Source organism: Bos taurus, chromosome 7 (genome assembly GCF_002263795.3).
Source record: "Bos taurus isolate L1 Dominette 01449 registration number 42190680 breed Hereford chromosome 7, ARS-UCD2.0, whole genome shotgun sequence".
NCBI classification, from domain to species: Eukaryota; Metazoa; Chordata; class Mammalia; order Artiodactyla; family Bovidae; genus Bos; species Bos taurus.
The window spans coordinates 22,727,157-22,755,085 of NC_037334.1; the positions used below are offsets into that span (position 1 = coordinate 22,727,157).

At 37.7% G+C, this 27,929-nt stretch overlaps 1 protein-coding gene across 2 annotated transcripts in view; it reads left to right on the forward strand.

Moving 5' to 3' along the window:
• The window catches only part of FNIP1 (folliculin interacting protein 1), a 121,661-nt gene that overhangs the window by 27,971 nt on the left and 65,761 nt on the right, over positions 1 to 27,929 (forward strand). For both annotated transcript variants that reach the window (XM_024995051.2, XM_024995052.2), the window contains exon 2: positions 20,619 to 20,745. In XM_024995051.2, coding sequence (XP_024850819.1) covers positions 20,619 to 20,745 — 127 coding nt within the window. The remainder of the gene's footprint in view (positions 1 to 20,618; positions 20,746 to 27,929) is intronic.

Below are 27,929 nucleotides of genomic sequence, written 5' to 3' on the forward strand. Positions count from 1 at the left end.
GAGTTGGACGCAGTTGAGTAACGGACACTTCCCAATGGAATTCCAGCAGGCTGTTTTTAACAGTTCTGTGTCTTCTGTAACCTATAAGTTAAACTTACTGGCATACTCTAGCTTAAGAAAAGAATGCTACTTGGTTATCTGTGTGTTTTGTTCAGTTTTCCATAGCTTCAAAAATGCTAAGATTTTCTCAACCTAAAAATAGTGTGGAGATCATTTTAGAAGTGGAGGTAGTAACAGGAAGAGAAACAAAAAAAGATTTTACTGTAGAGGCTGTCAGTTCCCTGAATGCTGATTTTCTTTGACCCTGACTTCATAGCAGAGATACATCTGGACACACATTTTAGCTTCCTTTAGGATGACATCTTCATTTTGACATCCCTCCAGTGCCTTAGGATAATAACAGAATCAATTTGTTTAGGCTTCTTATTTCTACCATTGGGTTATTTTGAGGAATAGTGATAATTTCTGCCATACGTCCCATCACAATATTGTAAAATAATTATCCTCCAATTAAAAGTAAAAGACTAAATTAAAAAGAAGTGGCTATTAACTAATTAATTCACTTTTACTCACTGAACACACCTAAACTAGGGACCTGTTCTGTACCAGACACAACAATAAGCTTAAAGATACAAAAATACATGTATCTATTCTGTGCTTCCAGAAGTATTAGCATTGTAGTTATCTATGTTTATTATTATTATACATAAAAGTCAAAATGGACTTTTGTAGAAGTAATGGCCATTTGGGAGACCTAGGTTCAATCCCTGGGTTGGGAAGATCCCTGGGAGAAGGGAAAGGCTACCCACTCCAGTATTCTGGCCTATAGAATTCCATGGACTGTATGGTCATGGGGTCTCAGAGTCGGATACGACTGAGCGACTTGCACACTCACACACACTGCCATATGTCAGCATGAATCAGCCATAGGTATACACATGTCCCCTCCCTCTTAAACTTCCTTTCCCCTTCCCTCCCCACCCGGCCCCTCTAGGTTGTCAAAGAGCACTGGCTTTGGGTTCTCTGTGTCACACAGCCGGTTTCCGTTGGCTGTCTACTTTATATATGGTATATCTGTACGTTTCAACGCTGCTCTTTCAAATAATCCCACCTTCTCTTTCCCCCACTGTGTCCAGAAGTCTGTTCTCTGTGTCTGCTTCTCCATTGCTGCCTTTTAGATAGGTTCATCAGTACCATCTTTATGGATTCCATATGTATGTGTAAATATATGATAATTTGTCTTTCTGACTTACTTCACTTTGTGTGAGGCTAGAGGTTCATTCACCTCATTAGAACTAACCCAAATGCGTTCCTTTTTATAGTTGAGTAATATTCCACTGTGTATATGTACCACAACTTTATCCATTCATCTGTTGATGGACATCTAGCTTGCTTTCATGTCCTAGCTATTGTTAAAGTGCTGCAGTGAATATTGGGGTACATGTGCCTTTTTCAGTTATGGTTTCTTCAGGGTATATGCCCAGTAGTGGGATTGCTGGGTTATATGGTAGTTTTATTCCTAGTTTTTAAAGGAATCTCCGTACTGTTTTCCATAGTGGCTGTATCAGTTTGCATTCTCACCAAGAGTGAAAGAGGGTTCCTTTTTCTCCCCATTCTCTCTAGCATTTATTGTTTGTGGATTTTTTGATGATGGCTGTTCTGACCTATGTGAGATGATATTTCATTATAGTTTTGATTTGCATTTCTGTAATAATGAGCAGTGTTGAGCATCTTTGCAAGTGTTTGTTAGCCATCTATATGTCTTCTTTGGAGAAACTTCTAAGACTTCTGCCTACTTTTTGATTGGATTGTTTTTCTAGTATTGAAGTTCATGAGCTGCTTATATATTTTGGATATTAGTTCTTTGTCAGTTGTTTCATTTGCTGTTATTTTCTCCCATTCTGAGGATTGTCTTTTCACCTTGCTAATAGTTTCCTTCAATTTGCAAAAGCTTTTAAGTTTAATTAGGTCCCATTTGTTTATTTTTGTTATTTCTGTTACTCTAGGAGGAGGTTGGTCATAGAGGATCTTGCTCTGATTTATGTCAGAGAGTGTTCTGCCTGTGTTTTCCTCTAAGAGTTTTATAGTTTCTGGTCTTACAGTTAGGTCTTTAATTCATTTTGAGTTTATTTTCGTGTGTGGTGTTAAGTTTTCTAATTTCATTCTATTACATGTAGCTGCCTAGTTTTCCCAGCACCACTTATTGAAGAGACTGTCTTTTCTCCGTTGTATATTTTTGCCTTTATTGTCAAACATAAGGTGCCCATAGGTGTGTGGGTTAATCTCTGGGGTTTCTATCTTGTTCAGTTAATCTGTATTTCTGTTTTTGTGCCAGTACCATACTGTCCTGATGAGTGTAGCTTCGTAGTAAAGTCTGAAGTCAGGAAGGTTGATTCCTCTAGTTCCATTCTTCTTTGTCAAGATTGCTTAGGCTATTCAGGGTCTTTTGTGTTTCCATACAAATTGTGAAATTATTCTAGTTCTGTGAAAAATACCATTGGTAGTTTGATAGGGAATGCATTGAATCTTTAGATTGCTTTGGCAGTATAGTCATTTTCACAGTATTGATTCTTCCTATCCAAGAAGGTGGTATAGTCTCATCATCTGTTGTGTCGTCTTTAATTTCTGTCATCAGTGTCTTATAGTTTTCTGCACACAGGTGTTTTGTCTCTTCAGGTAAGTTTATTCCTAAGTATCTTATTTTTGTGGTGAATGGGATTGTTTCCTTAATTTCTCTTTCTGATTTTTCATTGTTGGTGTAGAGGAATCCAAGGGATTTCCATGTATTAACTTTATATCCTGCAACTTTACTATATTCATTGATTAATGCTGGTAATTTTCTGATGGCATCTTTAGTATTTTCTATGTAAAGAATTATGTCATCTGCTAACAGAGTTTTCCTTCTTTTCCAATCTGGATTCCTTTCACTTCTTTTTTTTGATTGCTATGAATAGCCACTTTTTATTGTGTATTTACAGTATGCCAGACATTGTACTAAATGCATTATATGTTTATGAAATTTAATAATTTAATTTATTAATTTAAATACTTAACAGTATTGTTGTTAAATACTTAACAATTGTTATTTACATTAATAGTTATAATATTTACCTATACAGCTAATAAATGACTGAACTTGGACTTATACCTTGGTCTCTCTGTTTTAAAACCACTTAATTGCTATACTCCTCATAAAAAATGTGTTTATGTAAATTTATGTTTTTAAAATTCCTAAATTTATATTATCCTAAGACACTCTCATATATAAGTGCATGATCATAAATATGAAGCTTACTCTGTAAATTTACACTCCTGAAATATAGCATAGTGATCTGCCTACTCATTGTACTGTTAATAAAAAGTCTGATTTGATCAATATCAGAGGGCAGTGTATACCAGTCATAACTTTAGAATTAGAAGTGGTCTTCTAGGGATTCTGACCCTCGAAAGGGAAAATTTGCCTAAGCAGTGAGACTCAGATCTAGACTATGTGATTGTGTATTGGGGTGTAAGCTAAGGTTTATAATAGAAATAGCAAGATACAGTAAAATAAAATAATCTCTTTCATGTATATTAATTTTTTAAAAAGAGATAGGTAGTTCTTGGCCAGTAGACAGTGCAGTTGCAGGAAGTTACCCAGTGATCCAAACTGGTAGGTCTCTTAGGACAGCTCTGCCTCTGTCTCCTGTGATTTCCCTGTCTGAGTCTAAGGGCAAAGGGGCAAAGAGAGAAGAAGAAACAGTTTGTATTCAGGGAGATGGCCTTGAAGTTGCACATGCCAGTTCCTCTTGTCGTCTGTTAACTTGAATTTAGTAATACGGCCATGCTTAGATGGAAAGGATGCTGGAAAATTTTGTCTCTAGCTAGGTAGTGGTCTACCCTGATGGCACAGTGGTGAAGAATCTGCCTACCAGTGCAGGAGACATGGGTTCAACCCCTGATCTGGGAAGATCCTGAATTAGTGTTTTCATTTTCTTTGGATATATGCCCAGGAGTGAGATTGCCGAATCATATGGTGGTGATTTTTTTTTTTTTTTAGTTTTTTGAAGAACTGCAATACTGTTTTCCATAGGGGCTGCATCAATTTCCATTCCCCACTTTTTGCTTTTGCTTTTTAATGACACGGGGCAAAAGAAGACTCCTTCTGTTTTTGTGTTGCCAGCTATATCCTCATTCCAGACAGGCAGACGTATTTACCCTGTGAATACATTTTCTTTATTGTTCTAGGGGCCCTGAAGACCACCCCAGGTTCATTAACTAGAAGAACTCACAGTACTCAGCATATAGTCAAACTCAGAGCTAAAATTTATTACAGTGAAAGGATATAAAGCTCATACAAATCAGCAAAGGAGAAGGCACCTGGAGCAAAGGCCATAGAAAACCAGGTGCAGACCTCAAAGTACCCTCTCCCAGTGGAGTCACCCAGGAAGCATTTAAACTCTTCAGCAGTGATGTCCTATTACTGGGGACTGATCAGATAGTACCCAAGATTTTTATTAGATACTGGTCATGTAGGAACCTGCGACAGCATGTTCCAAATCCAGACTCTCAGAAGAAAAGCAGGTCTTGAGCATAAACCATTTTGTACAGTTGTTTAGTTATAGTAAGCCACACATCACTTAAAGAAAGTTTCACATCATTGTAGAAAACTATTTACTAGTCAAGTTGCCAGATGCCAGATAAAGGCCAGTTTTACAAGCAGGCCTTTCTCAGGATCTCAGTCTTAAACTTGGCATGTTAAGTCCTTTCTGGATGTTCTTCAGTGGCTTTATTCATGCTGGTTATCTAGGTTTCTTATAGAATGAATGCTGCGTCCCCACATAGGCAAAGCCAGAAGTAATAATTTATAGATTGCTTTCATGTATATTATCTTATTTGATTCTCCCCAGCACTTTTAAAAACTTTAAAAATGATCCACATTTAAAATTAATAAAGTTAAACATTCTGTTAGGTTCTCATAGGTTTGTATAGTCAGTTTATATTATGTTTACAAAGATTATTCTCTTTTTTGAGGATTGAGTTGGGAGAGAACACTGAATGCATTACACCCTGAAATGACTGTGTACTTCAGAGTCAGTATAAGCAAATAGGTACTGAGATATTTCATTCACATTAAAAAAAATAATAAAATCCTATTTCATGTTTTGTTAACATTACACTGATCTCAAGATTAAAAAAAATTGCCAGAGTTTAGTTTTTAGTTTTGACCTATTGCGTGTGGGCATGCTCTGTCACTTAGTCCCATCCACCTCTTTGCAATCCCATGAACTATAGCCCACCAGGTTCCTCTCTGCATGAGATTTTCCAGGCAAGAGTACTGGAGTGGGTTGCCATTTCCTTCTCCGGGAATCTTTCCAACCCAGGGATTGAACCTGTGTCTCCTGCAATAGCAGGCAAATTCTTTACCACCTACCTGTTGACAGGCTACTAAATGTCAGCCATGGTACTAGACACTAGAATACAGCTATGCACAAGAGAAGTATGGTCCCGTTCTCATAGAGCCTATGATCCAGTAGAAATGGAGATAATAAAAAGGAAATTAGAATGAGGGATGTACAGAATGTCAGTTTAAAGCTCTATTGAAGTAGAGAAAGGGTTGCTGTGGAGGCAAATGGGAAGGGAACCTATTCCAGATGTAGGGTGGAGGATTGGAATGACCAGGAATACTTCTAATGAGAAGAAGCATTAACTGAAACCTGAAAAATGAATCGGGCTAATAGGGAGAGGACAAGAAAAAGTGTGCTAGACCAAAGAAAAAGCATAGTGAAAAAGGTTGAAGTGAAAGTGTCATTTAAAGAACTGATTTAAGTGGATATGACAGGAGGTGGGAGGAGAGAATAGGCAAGAGCCAAGTCTATTAAAGAGTTAGATCTTTATCCTGAGAGCAATGAGGTTATTAACCAAGGATTTTTAAGTAGGTGAGTGGCATGTTGAGGTTTTCCCACTGTAGGTACACTGGAGAATAAACTGGAGGAAAGCAGGAAAGACTGGGAGACTAATTTAAGCAGTGAGATATTATGGTAGCTCAGAGGTGGCAGTGTGGTAATGGTGGTGGTCTTTTGAAAATTTTTTAAAAATATATTTATTTGGTTGCACCGAGTCTGAGTTGTGACACATAGGATCTTGACTCTTGTTTGCAGCATGTGAACTCTTAGTTGCAGCATATGGGATCTAGTTCCCTGACCAGGGACTGAACCTGGGCTCCCCTGCATTGAGAGCATGGATTCTCAGCCACTGGACCACCAGGGAAGTCTCCAGTGATAGTGATCTGACTCAAGACATTTAGGAGATAGGATAAACAGAACTTGGTGACTTCTGGATTTTTGTTTGAGCATCTAGGTGAACAGAGATTTTGTAGGTTGACATTAGAGAAACCATTGGCCTGTTTTGGAACGTGTCCTTTTTCTTCCATTGTTTCTTAGTGTTATGGTACTTGCTGGTTTTTGAGTTGGTGGACATCGGACTTTTTGTCTGGATAGTTCATTTCTGATCTGAAACTTTTTGAAAAGCAGATCGTGTTCTGCCATAAGATTATGAAAGTTATCAAGTTATTTTGTATTCCTTGGAGGAAAGTCTGATGCTATACATGCCCTTTTGAACCTTGTTTTCTTCATGTAATAAATTATCTTGGAGATCTTTATATATAGCTCTTATGCTTTTAAACAGTTACACAGTGTTCCACTTGAATGAATGTACTGCAGCATGTTTATCAAAGTCTCTTTGATGAGCATTTTAATTTTTTTGTTTTTTCCTTTTAATACATTTAGTGCTGCGGCAAACATGCTTATACCCTGATTATGTTAAATCCAAATTCATATCAGAAGTCTGTCATGAATGAACCCTGAAATGTTAGATTGGTTGCTGCTGCTAAGTCACGTCAGTCGTGTCCGACTCTGTGCGACCCCACAGACGGGCACCCACCAGGCTCCCCCATCCCTGGGATTCTCCAGGCAAGAACACTGGATTCTCCAGGCAAGAACACTGGGTTGCCATTTCCTTCTCCATTGCATGAAAGTGAGAAGTGAAAGTGAAGTCGCTCAGTCGTGTCTGACTCTTAGCGACCCCATGGACTGCAGCCCACCAGCTCCTCCATCCATGGGAGTTTCCAGGCAAGAGTACTGGAGTGGGTTGCCAGTGCCTTCTCCGGTTAGATTGGTTAGGTCTGTAAAATTATTCAGTGAACTTTTATGACTTTATGCAGGCTTCTAACTTCAACAATCAAGGATGGGTTCTTAAAATTAGACGTAAGTTTTGAATGAAGTCAGTCAGATGGAAAAAGACAAATACTGTATGATATCTATGTGGAATCTAAAAAGTAATGCAAATGAATCTATTTACAAAACAGAAACAGACTTACAAACAGAAAACAAACTTATGGTTACCAAAGGGAAAAGGGTGGGGATAGACTAGGAGTATGGAATTAACAGATGTACACTGCTATAAAATAGATAAGCAAAAAGGATTTACTGTATAGCATAGGGAGCTTTATTCAGTATCTTATAATCTATAAGGGAAAATAATTGAAAAATATGAATATAACTGAAAAAAAATAAACTTAAATTTTTAGAGCAGTTTTATGTCCTAGCAAAATTTAGTGGAAGATACAGAAATTTCCCATACAGCCTCTGCCCCCCACATATGAAAGATGGATTTTAGAAGTTTCTGTCTGATGAATTGTGATGAAACTCTAGAACCATTATGCCAGATATTTATATATCCTAAGAAGTGCCAGGATTATTAGAATTATAAACTATTGCAATTTAAAATAAAGGAAGTTACAGTTTTTGTAACTAGGACAAGAAGGCATTGTACATGGAAGAGACACTTCTAGTAACAATGTCAGTAATTCAAGTGTTTATTGAAATTTTGATATGTGTGACACAGTGTTTTAAGTGTTGAGATAAAACAGTCTCCCTATACTAATCACAGAGCTAGTCCTCTGTTATATTAATAGATGGGGAATCTGAGGACTATAGAAATGAAGACACTTTTCTAAGATCACAGTCAGTATGTGGCTGAGTTGGGATTTAAATTCAAGTTCGGCTGATTCAGAGCTCATTCTGTTTCTTTCATGTTGGGTGTGAGGAATGAGTCTTGGTTTTAACATATTGTCTGCTAGGATTTGGGTTAATAGCCCACTACATTAAGGCATTTCTGTTGCTTACTGCATTTATCACATCAGCATAGTACACCAGATGTACCCTCTGTTTATTTGTTTGTTTTTCCTGGAAGAACTTGCTGATACAAAAGTGCAAAAACTCAGTGAAAGACAGTGTTTTTAAAGCAAGTTGAAATGTCTTTATTTCATGAACCAGCCAAATAATGTAACTTGGTAGTTGTATTGAAGATTATAAATTCAAAGGTAGTAATTTGTGTCAGACTCGTCTGTCTAAATTTAACCTAGAGTTCAGATTCATGAACTGGTTTTCATATTAACCTTTCTGTGTCTGTGATCATTGCTGCTGCTAAGTCGCTTCAGTCGTGTCTGACTCTGTGCGACCCCATAGACGGCAGCCCACCAGGCCCCGCCGTCCCTGGGATTGTCCAGGCAAGAACACTGGAGTGGGTTGCCATTTCCTCCTCCAATGCACGAAAGTGAAAAGTGAAAGTGAAGTTGCTCGGTCGTGTCCAACTCTTAGCGACCCCATGGACTGCAGCCCACCAGGCTCCTCTGTCCATGGGATTTTCCAGGCAAGAGTACTGGAGTGGGGTGCTATTGCCTTCTCCCTAGGGCCTGCTTTTAGGTTGATTGTCATCTGGGTGGAACACAACCTTGTGGCTTTCAGCAGTGTGTGTGTGTGTGTGTGTGTGTGTGTGTGTGTACTTGTTTGAAATGACAGGCTTGGGACATGGAAGTTGAGAGAGGAGCTATTCTATTTTCTTGTTCAGTAAATGAGCCTGAGTTCTTCATAGATGGGGATGGTTGAAGAGCTGGGTTCTAGCTATGGGTTGCCTGAGTCCTCTCCCTGGGACCTGCCTCTATTGAGTTAAAGAACCCTTAAAACATGTTGGCATTCCTAGTCTGTACCAGCTGCCAGGACAGCACTTGGCTTATTGAATACTTAGGTTGATTTTCTTTAATCGCATATTTTTGGTAGAAGAGATGAGAAATTGAAAAGTAGTCATGGTTTGCTTTTGTGAAAATAGCAGAGTCTTCGATGGAACTAAAGAACAGGATGTCGCTTGTGAAATGACAGAACTGGGTAGATGAACCTTTTCAGAAATAGATGTTGTCATTGGCAGTATGTTTCTTAAAAGTTCCCAGTCCCCCATGGTCCTGTTGTTAGGATTAGGCCTTTTAGCATTGCAGCATGGAGGGGCTTTTGACTTAATTCAGACTTCTTGGTATGTCACGGGACAGTCTTGTGGTTTCAGATGAATGTGGTTCATTGCTATTATTAACCTGGGTTGGCAGTTGTACATAACTGGAGTTTTTAGGGATTTTGAAAAGCAGAATTGCTTAAGAGAAATAGAGATGCTACTAATATACAGCTTAAGATTTTATTTTCAAATGTTATTAACGTCAAAATCAGCCCAAATCAGTTATAAATTTAGTGATGGAACAATTTTAATGCTGAGTTTTTAGGTAGACTTATTTTATGAGTAGTTGATTAGAATTATGGTGATTAATTAGAAGGACTTGAGAATGTTTTGAGCAGGTGGTAATCATTATTTTAAAGTCTAATTTATAGACACTACGTATTAGTCCCTGGGGTATGTATGTCTTATTCTCTTTGTCATTTACTGCCCTTTCTCATACTTATTACATAGGAAAACTCAATACAGCTATTTGAAGAGCAGTATGCTTTTGTGTATTTCATATATGTAAGTAAAATTTAAATTAAAAACTTGACATTGTATTAGCTTATTGATCATAATCCAATTATTTTATATTTGATGTTCTTAAATTTTACAGATATAGACCTGAATTTATCAGGTAGTATTTTTGATGCTTTTGTAAACATCTTAACTGCGTGTCGCCACTTAGTCATTTATGACTTGACTTAATTTGAATTAGTAGTGAATTTAGTACATTGTTTTTATGTCTTAAATAAATCCTACTATGAAAGTAGGATTAAAAATACTTAAAAATACCTTTTTCAATATGTGTCACCCAGTTGAACAACATGGATACAGGCTCTCTCAATTGTTTTATCTCATTTTAACCTTTTTGCAGTGTTTCACTGCAGTTTAAGTTCTCAGGTATGTAGAATGAATGTCAGAAAGTTAAAAACCACATAGATCAGATATGTTTACTGAGGATAGCTTTGCTATAATGGATAGACAATTTTTGTGAATAGTGATAGTGTGCTTACCACTCTTAATGATGAGGCTTAATCATATCTTCAGTTAAATTTTGATAAAAGGCATCATGATGAAGTGGAAAATATGGTGAATTAGATATCAGAATTTAGTTTCTGGTTAGTAAAAGGTCATTCTTAAGTCTTTGTCTTTCCATGTCTTAGCTGTTGTAAATAGTGGTGTTGTGAATATTGGGGTGAATAATCTTTTTGAATTAGAGTTTGGGTTTTTTTTTTTTTTTCAGATATATGCCCAAGAGAGTGGATTGTTGGATTATATGTAGCTCTATTTTTAGTTTTTTAAGGAACCTCCATATATTTTCCAGAGTGGTGCTGGAAATCTACTGATGGGAGTAGATATTCCTATCAGTAGTGTAGGAGGGGTCCTTTTCTCCACACCCTCTCCAGCATTTATTTTTTGTAGACTTTTTGGTGATGGCCATTCTGCCAGTGTGAGGTGATACCTCTTTGTTGATTGATTTACATTTTTCTAATAATTAGTGAAGTTGAGGATCTTTTCATCTGTATGTCTTTTTAAAATTTTTCCTGTAAATTTATTTTTAATTTTATTGGAATATAGTTGATTTTCAATGTTGTATAATTAATATTTTTAGGCATACAGCAAAGTAATTCACATACGTGTACATATATTCATTCTTTTTCAGATTCTTTTCTCATACACATTATCGTAGAATATTGAGTAGAGTTCCCTGTGATGTACAGTAGATCCTTGTTGCTTTTCTGTTTAGTAGTGTATGTATGTTAATTCCAGGCTTCTGATTTCATTTCTCCCCACAGTGTTTCTCCTTTGGTAACCATAAGTTATTTTTCAATATATGTAAATTTGCTTCTATTTTGTAAATAGGTTCAGTTGTATCATTAAAAAAAATTAGATTCGGCATGTGGGTGATATGATATTTGTCTTTCTGTATCCGAGTTGCTTCCCTTGGTGTTATAATTTCTAGGTTCATCCACATTGATGCAATGTATGTCTTCCTTGAAGAATGTCTGTTTAGGTTTTCTGTCCATTTGTTGATTGAGTTTGTTTGGTTTTTGTTTTTTTTTAGATATTGAGATAATTGAGCTTGTGTAATTTGGATAATAATTCCTTGTCAGTTGCATCATTTGCAAGTATTTTTCTCTCAGTATGTAGGTTGTGTTTTTGTCTTATTGATTGTTTCATTCACTGTGCAAAAGCTTTTAAGTTTGATTAAGCTCCATTTGGGGCTTCCCTGGTGGCTTAGCTGGTAAAGAATCCACCTGCAATGTGGGAGATCTGAGTTCAATCCCTGGGTTGGGAAGATCCCCTGAAGAAGGGAACAGCTACCTACTCCATTATTCTGGCCAGTAGAATTCTATGGACTTGTATGGTCCATGGGGTCACAAAGAGTCAGACATGACTGAGCGACTTTCACTAGGCTCCATTTGTTTATTTTCACTTTGATTTCTTTTGATTTGGAAGACTGATCTAAGAAAGTTGTGCTACAGTTTGTGTCAAAGAATGTTTAGCTTTTGTTCTGTTCTAGTTTTATGGTGTTATGTCTTATATTTAGGTATTAAACCATTTTGAGTTCATATGTGTATATGGTATGGAGTACATGCCGGAGACCCGGGTTCAATCCCTGGGTCGGGAAGATCCCCTGGAGAAGGAAATGGCAACCCACTCCAGTACTCTTGCCTGGAAAATCCCATGGACAGAAGAGCTTGGTAGACTACAGTCCATAGGGTCACAAAGAGTCGGACACGACTGAGCGACGACACATGTGTGCTTAGTCCCTCAGTCATGTCTGACTCTTAATGACTCCATGGACTGTAGCCCTCCAGGGTCCTTTGTTGGTGGGATTCTCCAGGCAAGAATACTGGAGTGGGTAGCCATTCCCTTCTCCGGGGGATCTTCCTGACCACCAGGAATTGAACCTGCATTGCAGGTGGATTGTTTACTGTCTGAACCACTAGGGAAGCCCTATATGGTATGAGGGAATGTTCTAATTTCATTGATTTACACATAGCTATCCAGTTAGACTTTTCCGCTGATTTCTTCCATTCAGTTCGGAAACACATGCCTTTAAGTATGTACCTTTTTTCTTTAGGTAGATAGATACATACATACATAAATGCAAACAATAATATATATTTGTATATGTCTTTTTCCTTTAAGAGATAGCCTTTTGTGGCCTTACTTCTTCTACTTATCTGGGATGACCATAGATCTTGGTTGCCCAAGATAATCTCAGGTGTCTTTTGTGCATTTAGGGCCCTCCTTTGCTTTCAAAATTTTACAGTTTAGATGGTCATTTGTGTGGTCACATTATTTTTCTCTCTACCCCTTTTAAAGGGATAGTGTATACTTCTGTATATACTTTCTGAATAGTATATACTTACCATCTCACTTTCTCAGTTCTTTTTTCTAGTTGCTCTTGTTGTGTGACTACCCTGGCTCCAACTCTGCATTGAAATGGTTCTTGGAAGAGTACCAGAGACCACCAAATTACAAAATCCCATGGATGCGTGTAGTCTTTATAAATCTTTTGACTTTTCTGCAGCCTTTGCCACTATGCCCTGTTCCTTTTTTTATCTTCATCTCCCTTGACTTTTGAAATAATATTGTACCATTGATTTTCTCTTGTGGTCTGTGTTTACTCATCTTCCCTGATTTCTCTACTCTCTGTCCTTAAGATACTGCTATGTTGTAAAATTCTAGCTTATTGATTCTTTACTTTCTCTTTTCTGTTTTTAAAATTTATTTTACTGAAGTATAATTGATTTATAATGTTGTGTTTGTTTCTGGTGTATAGCAAAGTGATTCAGTTTACACACACACACACATATGCAGGCATACTTTTTCATATTCTTTCCCATTATCATTTATTACAGGATTTTGAATGCAGTTCCATGTAGGAACTTCTTGTTTCTGTGTATCTTTTCTCTTTTCCATTAATATGTTCTCCCTGAATAATTTCACTACCAACTATGTATCAATAACTCCTATATCTAGAACTCTAGTCTAAGCCTTTCTCCTGAACTCCAGAGCATTTTTTTTCATCAGAATATCAGAGGTGTTTCTTCTGCAGCATCTCATAGGCCCACTGAACTAAATCTGTAAACACCCTTATTCCAAACTTGCTTTCCCTCCTGTATTCTTTCTCTACGACTCTCTTCATCAAATCTGAAACCTGAAAATCAGGCATCCTTTTTCCCCTCATTCCCCATATCCAGTCTCCCAAGTCCTTTCTTGGTCTCCTAAATAACATCTGGCTCCCTCCCTTGCTGTCTTCAGTGCTATTTTTGGTTCAGGTTAGAACCTTATTCTTACCTCCACACCTTCCTCTCTAGTCAGTTCTCTAAGTTTTTGTAAATGTGATTTTCTAAAAGGCACAGATGATCTTACTGTCATTTTAACACCCTGTTTACTCATTGTCTGAATGAAGTCCTTATGTGTTTGTGTGAAATAGTTATGAGTTTTGATCTAGCGCCAGTCTACCTTTCCAGCTTTTGTTACTTCACTGCACACTCCAGAGCTAGGGTCGCTAAAAATTATAGTGTATGATGTTTTCTTCTTGCAGGGAAGAGAATACCCGTCTTCTCAACTTGAAGCTCATACAGACTTTAGGTACTTCATCGATAGTAGAGAATAATGGTTATGATCATGGATTCCAGAGGCATAGTGCCTGGAATCTAAGCTGAACTTTGCCAATTACTGTCTACATTTAGCTATGTTATTTTGGGCAGGCTACTTAGTCTCTCTATGCCTTAGTTTTCTTGCCTGTAAAATAGGAATGAAGTTGTGAAGATGAATTGATGCTGTGAAGAGTAAATGAATTAACCTATGTAACGCCCTTAGGACAGTAACTGGTATACAGTAGATAATAACTGTTACCTATTATTTATTATCCATTGTATATCGTTTATTATTGTTCTTTAGTGAGTCCCTACCTGACCTACCTATGCAGACCTCTTGTCTGCATTATAATCCTGCCTCAGTTACAGACTGTGTTACAGTGATAAAATTATTCATGTCTTCCTGTTAGACTGTGAATCTTTCACAGTCATGTTTTTCTTTTCATACTTAATGAATGCTTTTAAGTCAGTGAATAAATGTACAGAAATATTCCCAGGGCCTGGCATTATGCTTCTGAGGATGGTAAATATTTAATTTCTGTTTTATTGAGATATCTAAAATGTAAATAATATAAATACATTATGAAAAGTGAAAGTGTCAGTCACTCAGTCATGTCTGACTCTTTGCAACTCCATGGACTAAAGCCCTCCAGGCTCCTCTGTCCGTGGAATTCTACAGGCAAGGATACTGAAGTGTAGGTAGCCAATCCCTTTTTCAGGGGATCTTCCTGACTCGGGGATCGAACCTGAATCTCCTGCATTGTAGACAGATTCTTTACCATCTGAGCCACCAGGGAAGCGTGTGTGTGTGTGTGTGTGTGTGTGTGTGTGTGCGCGCGTGTGCGCATGCGTGCATGCGGTCACCTAGTCATGTCTGACTCTTTGAGACCTTTACTGTCTGAGACACCAGGCAGGTGTGTATGTGTGTGTGCACAGTGGTGTGTGTGTGTGTGTGTGTGTGTGTGGTTGCCAAGTCATGTCTGACTCTTTGAGACCTTTACTGTCTGAGCCACTGGGCAAGCATGTTTGTGTGTGTGTGTGCAATGATGTGTGTGTGTTTGCACAATGGTGTGTGTGTGTGTGCGCAGTTGCCAAGTCATTCCTGACTGTTTTGAGACCAGGCCTTCCTGTCCTTCACCATCTCCCAGAGCGTGCCCAGTTTCATGCCCATTGAATTGGTGATGCCATCCAACCATCTTATCCTCTGTCACCCTCTTCTCCTTCTGCCTTCAGTCTTTCCCATCATCAGGGTCTTTTCCAGTGAGTCAGCTGTTTACATCAGGTGACCAAAGTATTGGAGCTTCAACTTCAGCATATACACTATATGTATAGTGGTTTTTCCCCATAATCCTCCTTTTTAAAGATTGAGGTACAGTTTTTGTAAAAAGCATACATTTCAAGTGTATAATTTGATTAATTTTTAAAAATGTATGCATCTGTTTAACTACAACCCCAGTAAATATATAGAACATTTCAGTCAGTCCAAAAACCTTTCTAGTCCATTCCCTTCCATCCTGCCCCTGGCCAAGCACTGCTTTGATTTCTATCACCATAGATTAGTTTTGCCTGTCTATAACTGCATATAAATGGAATTACCAATATGTATGCTTCTGTGTCTGGATTGTTTTCACTCAGGGTTGTTTCAGAGTTCATCTGTGTTATGGCGAGTAAGTAGTCTATTCCTTGTTATTTCTGTGCAGTATTTCAGTGTAAGAATGTACCACAGCTTGTTTATCCATTTTCCTGTTGATGGTAATTGTGGTGTTCCCAGATTTTTTTGCCATTAGGAATAAAGCTGCAAAAACTTTTCTTTGAACATATGTTCTCATTTCTACTGGGTAAATATCTTTGAAAAGAATTGCTTGGTTATAGCTGCCAAATTTTTTCTAAAATGGTTGTACCCTTTTACACTCATGCCAGCAATGTGAAAGATTCCACGTGCCTCATATTTTTACCAACAACAAACGTTACTAGTCTTTTGTGAAAGTGTTTTCATATGCATTTATCTGATAGTTAATCTTGTTAGCATCCTTTCCATGTGCTTTGTTCCTTCATCATTTATATACTCTTTATCTGAAATGCCCAAGCCTTTCACCCATTTTAAAATTGGACAGATGGTTCATCTTAACTGCTTTATAGGAGTTCTTTGTATAGGCTATTTACAAGTTCTTTGTCATCTATATATATTGCAAATATTTTCTTCCATTTTATGACTGGCCTTTTTAAAAGAACTCTGCCTTTTAATGTGCAGGTTTTAAGCTTTAATGAAGTTCAATTTATCAAATTTTTTATGCATAATAACTTTGTGTCTTGTATAAGAATTCTTTGCACCCCTTGATTGTATAGATACTCTATGTTTCTAGAAGCTTTAGAATTTAAGCTTTTGTGTAGTCTTATTTTGAGTTAACAGAGAACACTTTACGTTACAAATGCTTAGGTAAGTTCAGGAGAAAGCATTCTTACTCTTTTTACTATTGTTGAGATAAATTTCATGCACTGTAAAATTTACCTTTTAACCATGTACAATCCAGTGGGTTTTTTTTAGTATAGTCAAGCAGTTGTCCAGCTATCACTGCTGTCAAATTCCGGAACATTTCATCACTCCACATGCTTATGAAGTCAGAGAGAGAAAGACAAATATTATATGATATCACTTATATGTAGAATGTAAAAAATAAAACATACTACTGAATATAATAGAAAGAAACAAACTCACAGATACAGAGAAGAATCTAGTGGTTACCAGTGGGGAAAGGAGAGGGGCAAGATTAGAGAGTAGGGAGTTAAGAGGTACAAACTACTGCAGATAAAATAAGTAAGCTACAAGGGAATATTGTAGAGCACAAGGAATGTTTTATAAAAACTATAAATGGAGAACAACCTTTACAAAGTGTGAATCAGTATGTTGTACACTTGAAACTTGTATAATATTGTAAATCAACTATACCTCAGTTAAAAAAAAAGAACTCCTTATTCATTGCAGTCATCTCCCTTCTCCCCTGCCAGTCCTCCTGGGCAACCACTAATTTACTTTCTGCCACAGTGGGTTTGACTATTTCGACAAGTCAGAGGGAATAAATGGAATTTTATGGTATATGGCCTTTTGTGTCTGGCTTCTTTCATTTGGCTTAATATTTATAAGGGTCAGCCATATTTCAGCTTTTTATAGCCAAGTAATATTCTGTTGTATAGGTATAACATTTTGTTTATTCATTCATCAGTTGATGGGCATACCTTTAAACTTTTCAAAGGAAGTTTCTGTTTTATTTTTTCAGGTTGTGGAATATGATAGTTCAATCCATGTACTCATTGGAAGAATACTTTACAAATAATAAGAAAAGGAGCAACACATTCTAACTTGTTTTTATTATTATTGAAGTAAATTTCGCATACTGTAAAATTCATCCATTTAAAATGTACAGTTCCAGCATGCCGGCTCTCTAGTTGTGGAGAGCAAGAGCGCACCAGCTCAGTAGTTGTGGCGCAAGGGCTTAGTTGCTCCACAGCATGTGGGATCTTATTTCCCTGACCAGGGATTGAACCCATGTTCCCTGATTGCAACTTATCTCAATCTGATCCATATCCAAGCACATGAATGCGAATGATTGCTGGAGAAAATGACCCAACTGTGTAGTTTGTGACTGGTGTATTTTCATCTCAGGTAGACTTTCATAATTGCCAAGAAATCTTACGTTTGCCAGTCAGCACATTTTCTTTTGCTACAAAGACTGCTCTCTTTTGCTGTCTACTGTCCCCACATTTTACAACCTGTCCTTTATTTTCCTTCACCTGCTTTAGAAAGTATACAGGGCTTCTAGGTATGAATTCCCCCATTCTTCCCCTCATATCTCTGAATCTTCCTGTATCTGTGTCCATCTTTTCTTTTTGTCCTAGTGCAGTGATTATCCTTTCTTCGGAGGTAATTCTTTCATCTGTACTCTGTATTCTGTCCTCATCCACTTCCTTAGACACCTTACTTTGTCAGTCTTCCTCTCCCATCCACTTCACACTTTTGTCATCAATATGTAAACATGTTCACGTGTCCTTTTTAATAACAAAATAACTGTCTTCTATTTCATGATTCCTTTTCTTTTTTACTTTCTTTGATATTTGTCTTAAAACCTCTATTTTCTCTACCCTTATTCGGTCCTCAAATCTCTGCAGTCTGACCCCTGTACTGAGAAGTGTCTTTATCATGGTCACCAGTGACTTCTTTGTTTCTAAAACTAGTGGATACTTTTTAGTAACAGCCCTGATATTTCTTCTTCCTCTCTAAAGTGCTCCTCTTTCTTAGTTTTCTTGAGACCACCCTCCTGATTTTCTGTATCAGTCTGTCCTTTTATGGTTTCTTTTGCCTAACATCAAAGCACAGTTTAATAAATGCTGTTCAGTGGGATGCAAATCATTGTAATCTAAGGATGAATCCCTGGTTTAGTTTGATTGTCCAGGATAAGTTTTTCATCAATTCATAGACATTTGCTAAGGAGTAAATATAAGAAAACTAAAATTATATTTTCTGTCAAGATTGGGGTGGAGATGTTTTATATTGCCAGTTATGGATTTTTTTTTAACATTCATTGATAGGGTTAGGGTTGCTGCTGTTGTTGTTTAGTCGCTAAGTTGTGTCTGACTTTTTGCGACCCCATGGACTGTAAGCCCATGGACAGGCTCCTCTGTCCATGGGGAATTTCTCAGGCAAGAATACTGGAGTGGGTTGCCATTTCCTTTTCTCGGGGATCTTCCTAACTCAGGATTGAACCTGCATTGGCAGGCGAATTGTTTACCACTGAGCCACCAGGGAAGTACTAGGATTAGGGTTGAGGTTCTCTTAAGGAAATGAAGGAATGTAATCAAAAGCTGTGACTGATGAATTGTGAGGAATTGACCACTTAGCCTAACTTACAATAGGCAGCTCCTGGAATCACAATCCTCTTCTTGCTTGGCAGCCGTCCTGTAAGTTGTAGTGCATGCAGTTTACTAGATTAGTGTCTCTGTCATACAATTCATTGTTTTCTCCCTTTTCCTCTCCTCATCTCACTCATTCCATTAGTTTTTTAAGTTGTGAAATACAATGCCTGTATAAAAGCACACAGGACAAATGCAGTGGCATTTTTCTTTTTTCTTTTTGATACTGTATCTGTGTAAACATTATCTGGTCAAAAATAGAACATCATCAGTGCCCCAGTCCTCATGGTATGTCCCTTCCTGGTGAAATCTCACTGCCCTCACCTAACTCTGAGCTATAACCACTCTCCAAGCTTTTGAAGCCATCATTTCTTTTGTTTTCATGATAGTTTTAAAAACTAAATGTGCATCACTCGATAAAGCTTTACTTGATGTGAATCTTTCTATAAATGGCAAATTGAAAAGCAGAGACATTACTTTGCCAACAAAGGTCCGTCTAGTCAAGGCTATGGTTTTTCCTGTGGTCACGTATGGATGTGAGAGTTGGACTGTGAAGAAAGCTGAGCACCGAAAGAATTGATGCTTTTGAACTGTGGTGTTGGAGAAGACTCTTGAGAGTCCCTTGGACTGCAAGGAGATCCAACCAGTCCATTCTGAAGGAGATCAGCCCTGGGATTTCTTTGGAAGGAATGATGCTAAAGCTGAAACTCCAGTACTTTGGCCACCTCATGGGAAGAGTTGACTCATTGGAAAAGACTCTGATGCTGGGAGGGATTGGGGGCAGGAGGAGAAGGGGACGACAGAGGATGAGATGGCTGGATGGCATCACTAACTCGATGGACGTGAGTCTCAGTGAACTCCGGGAGTTGGTGATGGACAGGGAGGCCTGGCGTGCTGCGATTCACGGGGTCTCGAAGAGTCGGACACGACTGAGCGACCGAACTGAACTGAACTGAACTGATAAATGGCAAAATACACTACTGTGTGTATGTGTGTAATTGTTTTAATTTCTTCTGCTCATGGTCTATGTTTCTGCCTGCAACTGAGGTTCATTCGTTATGTTTGTTGTGTAGTATTTCATAGTATGAATATTTACCCATTCTGTTGGTAAGTATATGAATAGTTTGCAGTTTTCAACTATTATGAACAGTGCTGCTCTGAACATTCTTGTATAATGGCATACTTTTCTGGAATAGAATTGCTGGGTCAACTTCATTTTTACTAGATGTTGTCTAATTAGTGTATATATTTTAAAACCTATTCTCCGCAAAGATTATGCCATTTTCACTCGTATCAAATATACATGAGGAATTTCTATCCCATTTGGATGTTCACCACCTTTTTACTTGTTTTTGTTTTATAAGTAATTAGTTTTTGTTATTTAAACTGAAAACTGGATCTGTTTTTTTCATTTCCATATTAAAGAAACAGTAACAAAAGTATTTAAGGATTATTAATCTTATGCCATCTGAGTCCATGCCATGAAATAAGTATATATTTTCATTATAGTAAATGTTTTTACATATTTTTATTAGCTATATTTAGATTCATATGGGATGACTATATTTTATATACACTGAATGATACTTGCCACAGCTATTCTTTCTTTTTAACCTAAAGTGCCACAGCTGTGTAAATTTTCAACCCTAAACTAAATGGTAGTATTTTATATAAAGATCTTCTGTATTACCTTGAGCAGCAGTACTACAACTTTGGGTTTCGGTTATTATTTCCAGGTGTTTATGTGGAATATTTATTAAACTAATTCTAATGAATCTTTATTTTTCTTTAAAGTTGGCCTTTGCCAGAGTTTGATCCAAGCCAGATTCGACTGATTGTATATCAAGACTGTGAAAGACGAGGGAGAAATGTCCTGTTTGACTCCAGTGTTAAGAGAAAAAATGAGGACATATCAGTATCGGTGAGCATTGTTATTGGTTTGGTTCAAGTTTAATGCCAAATATTCTAATTCAAGAAAGAGTGGGTCAAATTTCAATTATGGTACTTTTTATTTGTCAATATACAACATTTTAGCATGTTATTAAAGTTTAGAGCACCGATTTTGAGAATTTTTAAAGGAAAAAATATTTGCCTTATTTGCATTGGTCTAGTACCAGAGAAAATTTTAGTTTGACATTTACTTATATACTGCTATTGTGAAATATGACTAGAGCTACAGGGATTCTTAAAGAGGACCTGTACAAATCTCCCATCTTATATAGCTGTAGAAAGTGTGACCAGAGAGGTGACATTATTTGTCTGAAGGTATAAAGCAAGTTAAATCTTAGGCCCTAGTGCATCATATTTCCCCATTCTATACAGCAGTAGCAAGAATGTCTATTCTGTTGACTTTGAATATCATATTTTGAAATATTTTATGACCAGTTTAGCAGGAGTACATGGCCATTCACTTAGTCATCCAAGTAAATGCAAGTGATTGCTGTCATTTTGCTACTGCTACTTTTGTTACCCTTTCAAGCATAAGGACTCTCCATCCCCTGGATCTGTAATCTGGAAATGGAAGCCTGGAACTGTCTTTTCTCTCCTCCCCTAAATTGACAATTTTCATTAACATTTCAGTAAACAACTCAAAGCAGAACACTTTGGGAAAGATTTTTCTGCCAATAGAATTGACTTATAATAGACAAAGAGTTATTTTTTAATAGGCATACAGCTATTTGGGAGTTTGTACTTGAGGTTTTGTGTTCTTAGAAAAATCTGATTTATTGCTTGTGATCTATTGTCTTATTTATAATAGCATCTTCATGGTCTATTTAAGTGGCATGTAATAAGTACTTGGTAATTTTTGAGTTATTTTGATTGTCAGGTTTTATGATGTTCCTCTGATCAGTAACACATTTAGTTTTCTGGAGATTGTGCTTTGTTTAGATTTCTTAGCTGTTATCTGGATTTTTTTTTTCAGTCTGACAAAAAAAATTGCAACATTTTCTTAAAGTATTATTTAGTTGTGCAGATAACTAAGTATCTACAAAGCTTTGGGCATTTGGAGATTTATGTCTCTACCTCTCTTGTTGCCTGCAATTAGACATTCTTGCAGAGGTAAAGATTGAACAAATAAATAATTCCACAGGGAAATCAACCCTGTATACTCATTGGAAGGACTGATGGTGAAGCTCCAGTATTTGGGTCATCTGATGAGAACAGCCTTCTCATTGGAAACGTCTCTGATGCTGGGAATGATTGAAGGCAAAAGGAGAAGAGAGCAGCAGAGAACGAGATGGTTGTATGGCATCACTGATGCAATGGACATGAACTTGGACCAACTGTGGGAGATGGTGAAGAACAGGGAGGCCTGGTGTGCTGTATGGGGTCCTTGGCCATGGGGTCGCCAAGGATTGGACACAACTGAGAGACTAAACAACAACAACAATGATAACAGCTGTGAAAGAAACATACAGAATTCTTACGAGATTCCACAGGAAGGAACCTATTTCTTATCAGTTTGGGTGTAGGAGTATTAAGGAAGGTCTCAGTGAAGAAGTGACATTCAACTTGGGATCTGAAGAAATTGAAGGCATGGTATAGGAGATGAGTATTCCTTTTAGTAGAGTCAGCAAATGCATTTTACAGATTAACTTAGGAGCTCAGTAAATTGAAGGATGTAAAACAAGACCAGTCTGGCTGGAATGATAGTAAAGTAGTATGTAACTTAGTTGAGAGATGAAATTGGAGAGAGGTAGAATAGGAGCCAGAGTATTTAGGGCCTTATAGGTCTTTGAGTTAGAAGTTTAGATTATATCCTGTGCAAAGGGAAACCATTGTAGGCATCTGCTTTATGTTCCAAAAAGTCAGTTTGGTAGAGAGTCCAGAAATAGATTCACACATATGTGGTCAATTAACTTACAGCAAAGGAGCCAAGAACTATACAGTGGGATAGGATAGTCTCTTCAATAAATGATGCTGGAAAACTGGACAGCCACATGCAAAAGAATGAAACTAGATTGCTCTCTAATACTGTACACAAAAACTAGCTCAAAATGGATTAAAGAGTTAAATATAAGACCTAAAACCATAAAACCCCTAGAATAAAACAAGCAGTAAATTCCTTGACATTGTCTTTGCTGTGATTTTTTTTTTGGATATGAGACCGATAGTGAAGATGACAAAAGTAAAAATTAACAAATGAGACTACATCAAACTAAAACGCTTTCACACAACAGAGGAAACCATCAACAAAATGAAAAGACTGTACCAAATGGGAGAAAATATTTGTAAATCATATATCAGATAAGGGGTTAATATCAAGTATATATTGAAGAATTCATGTAACTGAGTAGCAGAAAACAAACAATGTAATTGAAAAGTGAGCTGAAGATCTGAATGGACAGTTTCCGAAGAAGGCAGAGTTGACCAGCAGATACATGAAAAGGTGCTCAGCATCTAATAATCGGGGAAATACAAATAAAAACCACAGTGATGTATCATCTTGTCAGATGACTATTACCGAAAAGACAAGAAATGACAAATGTTGACGAGGATGTGGAGAAAAGGGAACCCCTGTACACTATTTGTGGGTGTGGAAATTGGTGTAGCCACAATTGAAAACAATGAGGGGAGGTCCCTTAGAAAACTGAAAATACACGTGCCACATGGTTCAGCAGTTCTGCTTCTGTGTATTTACCAGAAGAAAATAAGAACACTAACCTGAAAAGATATGTGCATTGCACTCTCATGTTTATTGCAGCATTATTTATAATACCCAAGACATGGATGAAGCTTAAGCACCCACTAATGGATGAATGAATAAAAATATAATTCAGCCATAAAAAAAAGGAAGCCTTGCTGTTTTTGTTAACATGGATAGACCTTGAGGCCATTATGCTAAGTGGAAGAAGACACAGAAAGGCAATTCTGTATGATCTCACTTATAGGTGGAACATAAAAAAAAACTAACACATACAGAGAACAAATAGGTTGTTGCAAGAGACAGGGTGTGGGGAGCGGGGAAAATGAGTGAAGGGGCGTGAAAATGTACAAATTTCCAGTTATAAAATAAATAAGTCATGGGGCTATAACATACATCGTGATCACTGTAGTTAATGACACTATATTGTATATTTGAAAGTTGCTAAAATGTAAAAGATCACATAACAGGAAAAATTTTTAAAACTATGCATAATGATGGATGTTAACTAGACTTATATTTTTTAATTAATTTTAATTGGAGGCTAATTACTTTACAATATTGTGGTGGTTATTGCCATACATTGACATGAATCAGCCATGGGTGTACATGTGTCCCCCCATCCCGAAACCCCTTTCCATCTCTCTCCCCATCCCATCTCTCTGGGTTGTGCCAGTGCACTGGCTTTGAGTGCCGTTTCATGCAAGGAACTTGGACTGGTCATCTGTTTCACATATGGTAATGTACATGTTTCAATGCTATTCTCTCAAATCATCCTACTCTCCCCTTCTCCCACAGAGTCCAAAAGTCTGTTCTTTACATCTGTGTCTCTCTTCCTGTCTTGCATATAGGGTCGTCAATACCATCTTTTTAAATTTAAAAATATATATGTGTTAATATACTGGTGTTTTTCTTTCTGATTTACTTCACTCTATATAATAGGCTCCAGTTTCATCCACCTCATTAGAACTGACTCAGATGCATTCTTTTTAGTAGCTGAGTAATATTCCATTGTGTGTGTGTACCACAGCTTTCTTATCCATTCGTCTGCTGATGGACATCTAGGTTGCTTCCATGTCCTAGCTATTGTAAACAGTGCTGTGATGAACATTGGGGTACACATATCTCTTTCAATTCTGGTTTCCTCGGTGTGTATGCCCAGCAGTGGGATTGCTGGGTCATATGGCAGTTCTTTTTCCAGTTTTTTAAGGAATCTCCACATGTTCTTCATAGTGACTGTGCTAGTTTGCATTCTCACCAACAGTGTAAGAGGGTTCCCTTTTCTCCACACCTTCTCCAGCATTTATTGTTTGTAGACTTTTTGATAGCAGCCATTCTGACCAGCGTGAGATGGTACCTCATTGTGGTTTTGATTTGCATTTCTCTGATAATGAGTGATGTTGAGCATCTTTTCACGTGTTTGTTAGCCATCTGTATGTCTTATTTGGAGAAATTAACTAGACTTATCGTAGAGATCTTTTCATAATGTATACAAACCACTGCATCATCATTATGTCATACATCTGAATTGAATATAATTCTGTTGTCACTTATATGTCAGTTTTTTAAGTATAGTGAAAAAACCTCCATGTTGGCTGTGGGAGGAATGAGGGAGAAGGAAGTGTATGGTGAATTCAACCAAAATGGTTGAATAGCTGAGTAGTGAGAGCCAAAGCCTTTGACTGTGTGGATCACAATAAACTGTGGAAAATTCTTAAAGGATGGGAATACCTGACCACCTGACCTGCCTCTTGAGAAACCTCTATGCAGGTCAGAAAGCACCAGTTAGAACTGGACATGGAACAACAGAGTGGTTCCAAATAGGTAAAGGAGTACGTCAAGGCTGTATATTGTCACCCTGCTTATTTAACTTATATGCAGAGTACATCATGAGAAACACTGCGCTGGAGGAAGCACAAGCTGGAATCAAGATTGCCAGGAGAAATATCAATAACCTCAGATATGCAGATGACACCACGCTTATGGCAGAAAATGAAGAACTAAAGAGTCTCTTGATGAAAGTGAAGGAGGAGAGTGAAAAAGTTGGCTTAAAGCTCAACTTTCAGAAAAGTAAGATCATGGCATCCGGTCCCATCACTTCATGGCAAATCGATGGGGAAACAGTGGAAACAGTGGCTGACTTTATTTTTCTGGGCTCCAAAATCACTGCAGATGGTGATTGCAGCCATGAAATTACAAGATGCTTACTCCTTGGAAGGAAAGTTATGATCAACCTAGATAGCATATTAAAAAGCAGAGACCTTACTTTGTCAACAAAGGTCTGTGTAGTCAAGGCTATGGTTTTTCCAGTGGTCACGTATGGATATGAGAATTGGACTATAGAGAAAGCTGAGCACCAAAGAATTGATGCTTTTGAACTGTGGTGTTGGAGAAGACTCTTGAGAGTCCCTTGGACTGCAAGGATATCCAACCAGGCCATCCTAAAGGAGATCAGTCCTGGGTGTTCACTGGAAGGACTGATGTTGAAGCTGAAACTCCAATACTTTGGCCACCTGATGCGAAGAGATGACTCATTTGAAAAGACCCTGATGTTGGGAAAGATTGAGGGCAGAAGGAGAAGGGGACAACAGAGGATGAGATGGTTGGATGGCATCACCGACTGAATGGACATGGGTGTGGGTGGACTCTGGGAGTTGGTGATGGACAGGGAGGCCTGGCGTGCTGCAGTTCATGGGGTTGCAAAGAGTTGGACACAACTAAGCGACTGAACTGAACTGAACTGAGATGCCTAAGAGTCAAAGCTGTAGATGGTCAAGCAGACAGTTGAAATCTAAGTCTAGCTGCAAATGTGATAAGCATGTCGTCTTTGTATTTAGAATGCTAATAGGTCAGCAGAACTTGTCTAAGACTTTTAAGGTTGACAGTGATTGATTAATTAATACTCTTTATTATTTCTTTAGCAAATATTTATTGAATTTTTTTGTGTGTTCTTGATGATGTTCCATTAAATTGAAGGATATGACCTCTTCTTTACTGTTTCTCTTGATTAATGCTACTCGTTGTGTTACTGTAGCATTCTTCCTTTCTGTTTTAAACATCATTATGAATCTTCTTTTCATGCTGTTTCTTGAACCCTTCCTGCCCACCTTTTCTGAGATGATGCTTCATTAGTCTCATTAGTCTTCTATCTCCTTCTTCTCTTTTGGTTAGCTCTTTTTCTTTCCCTGCAAGTCTTCACAAAGTCTCATTACCCAACGCCAAATATATGATTATCCTTTTACTTTCTTGTATATATGTCCTGTCCTTTTCTGTCTCTGTCTCTCTCTTTTTTTTTTTTTGATTCTTCTCAGTGTGTCTTTGTGTCTCTTAGTTTCTCTGCCTCACTGTCTCTCGGGCTCTCCTCAGTGTCTCATCTGTCTCTCCTTTGTCTCTCTTCAGTATCTCTTCTTGGCCTTATCTCTGAGTCTCTATGTTTCTCAGTCTGTCTACTGGCTCTAATCTCATACTGTGCATTCATTCTTCTGAAATTTTCTTATATGCCTGCTTCTTCTTTTTGAACTTTGGTCTAGGCTCATCAGTGACTAGAAATCAAACAGCCTTGAGTGCTTGCAGTCTCATTTGTTTTATATATCCTCATCTTATGTGCTGTCATCCTAGATGAAGATCTGCCCTTTTTCGGGTTTATTTTATCACCATTTTATGAATCCTTTCTGATTGCTCCAGGTATACATCTTTTCTCCTACATCAGAATTCTCTTGGTCCTTTGTTTATATTGATAGCCTTTCATAGACTTCTGTGTCATAGCTGTATTTGTTTTTAAATCACAAACAAAAAAAAGTAAAAAATTTGTCTGTTATTCACCTTTGCTTCCTAAACTGCACCCTGCCTCACATGTGTTAATTATTCAGTACATATTTTTGATCAGCTTTAATCATAAGTACAGTTTAGTTCAGTAGCTCAGTCGTGTCTGACTCTTTGCGAATTGCAGCACGCCAGGCCTCCCTATCCATCACCAACTCCCCGAGTTGACTCGAACTCAGGTGCATCGAGTTGGTGATGCCATCCAGCCATCTCATCCTCTGTCGTCCCCTTCTCCTCCTGCCTCCAGTCCCTCCCAGCATCAGAGTCTTTTCCAATGAGTCAACTCTTCTCTTGAGGTGGCCAAAGTACTGGAGTTTCATCTTCAACATGTCTTTCCAATGAACACCCAGGACTGATCTCCTTTAGGATGGAGTGGTTGGATCTCCTCGCAGTCCAAGGGACTCCCAAGAGTCTTCTCCAACATCACAGTTCAAAAGCATCAATTCTTTGGCACTCGGCTTTTTTCACAGTCCAACTCTCACATCCATACATGACCACAGGAAAAACCATAGCCTTGACTAGATGGACCTTTGATGACAAAGTAATATCTCTGCTTTTTAATATGCTATCTAGGTTGGTCATAACTCTCCTTCCAGGGAGTAAATGTCTTTTAATTTCTTTTAATGGCCGAAGTCACC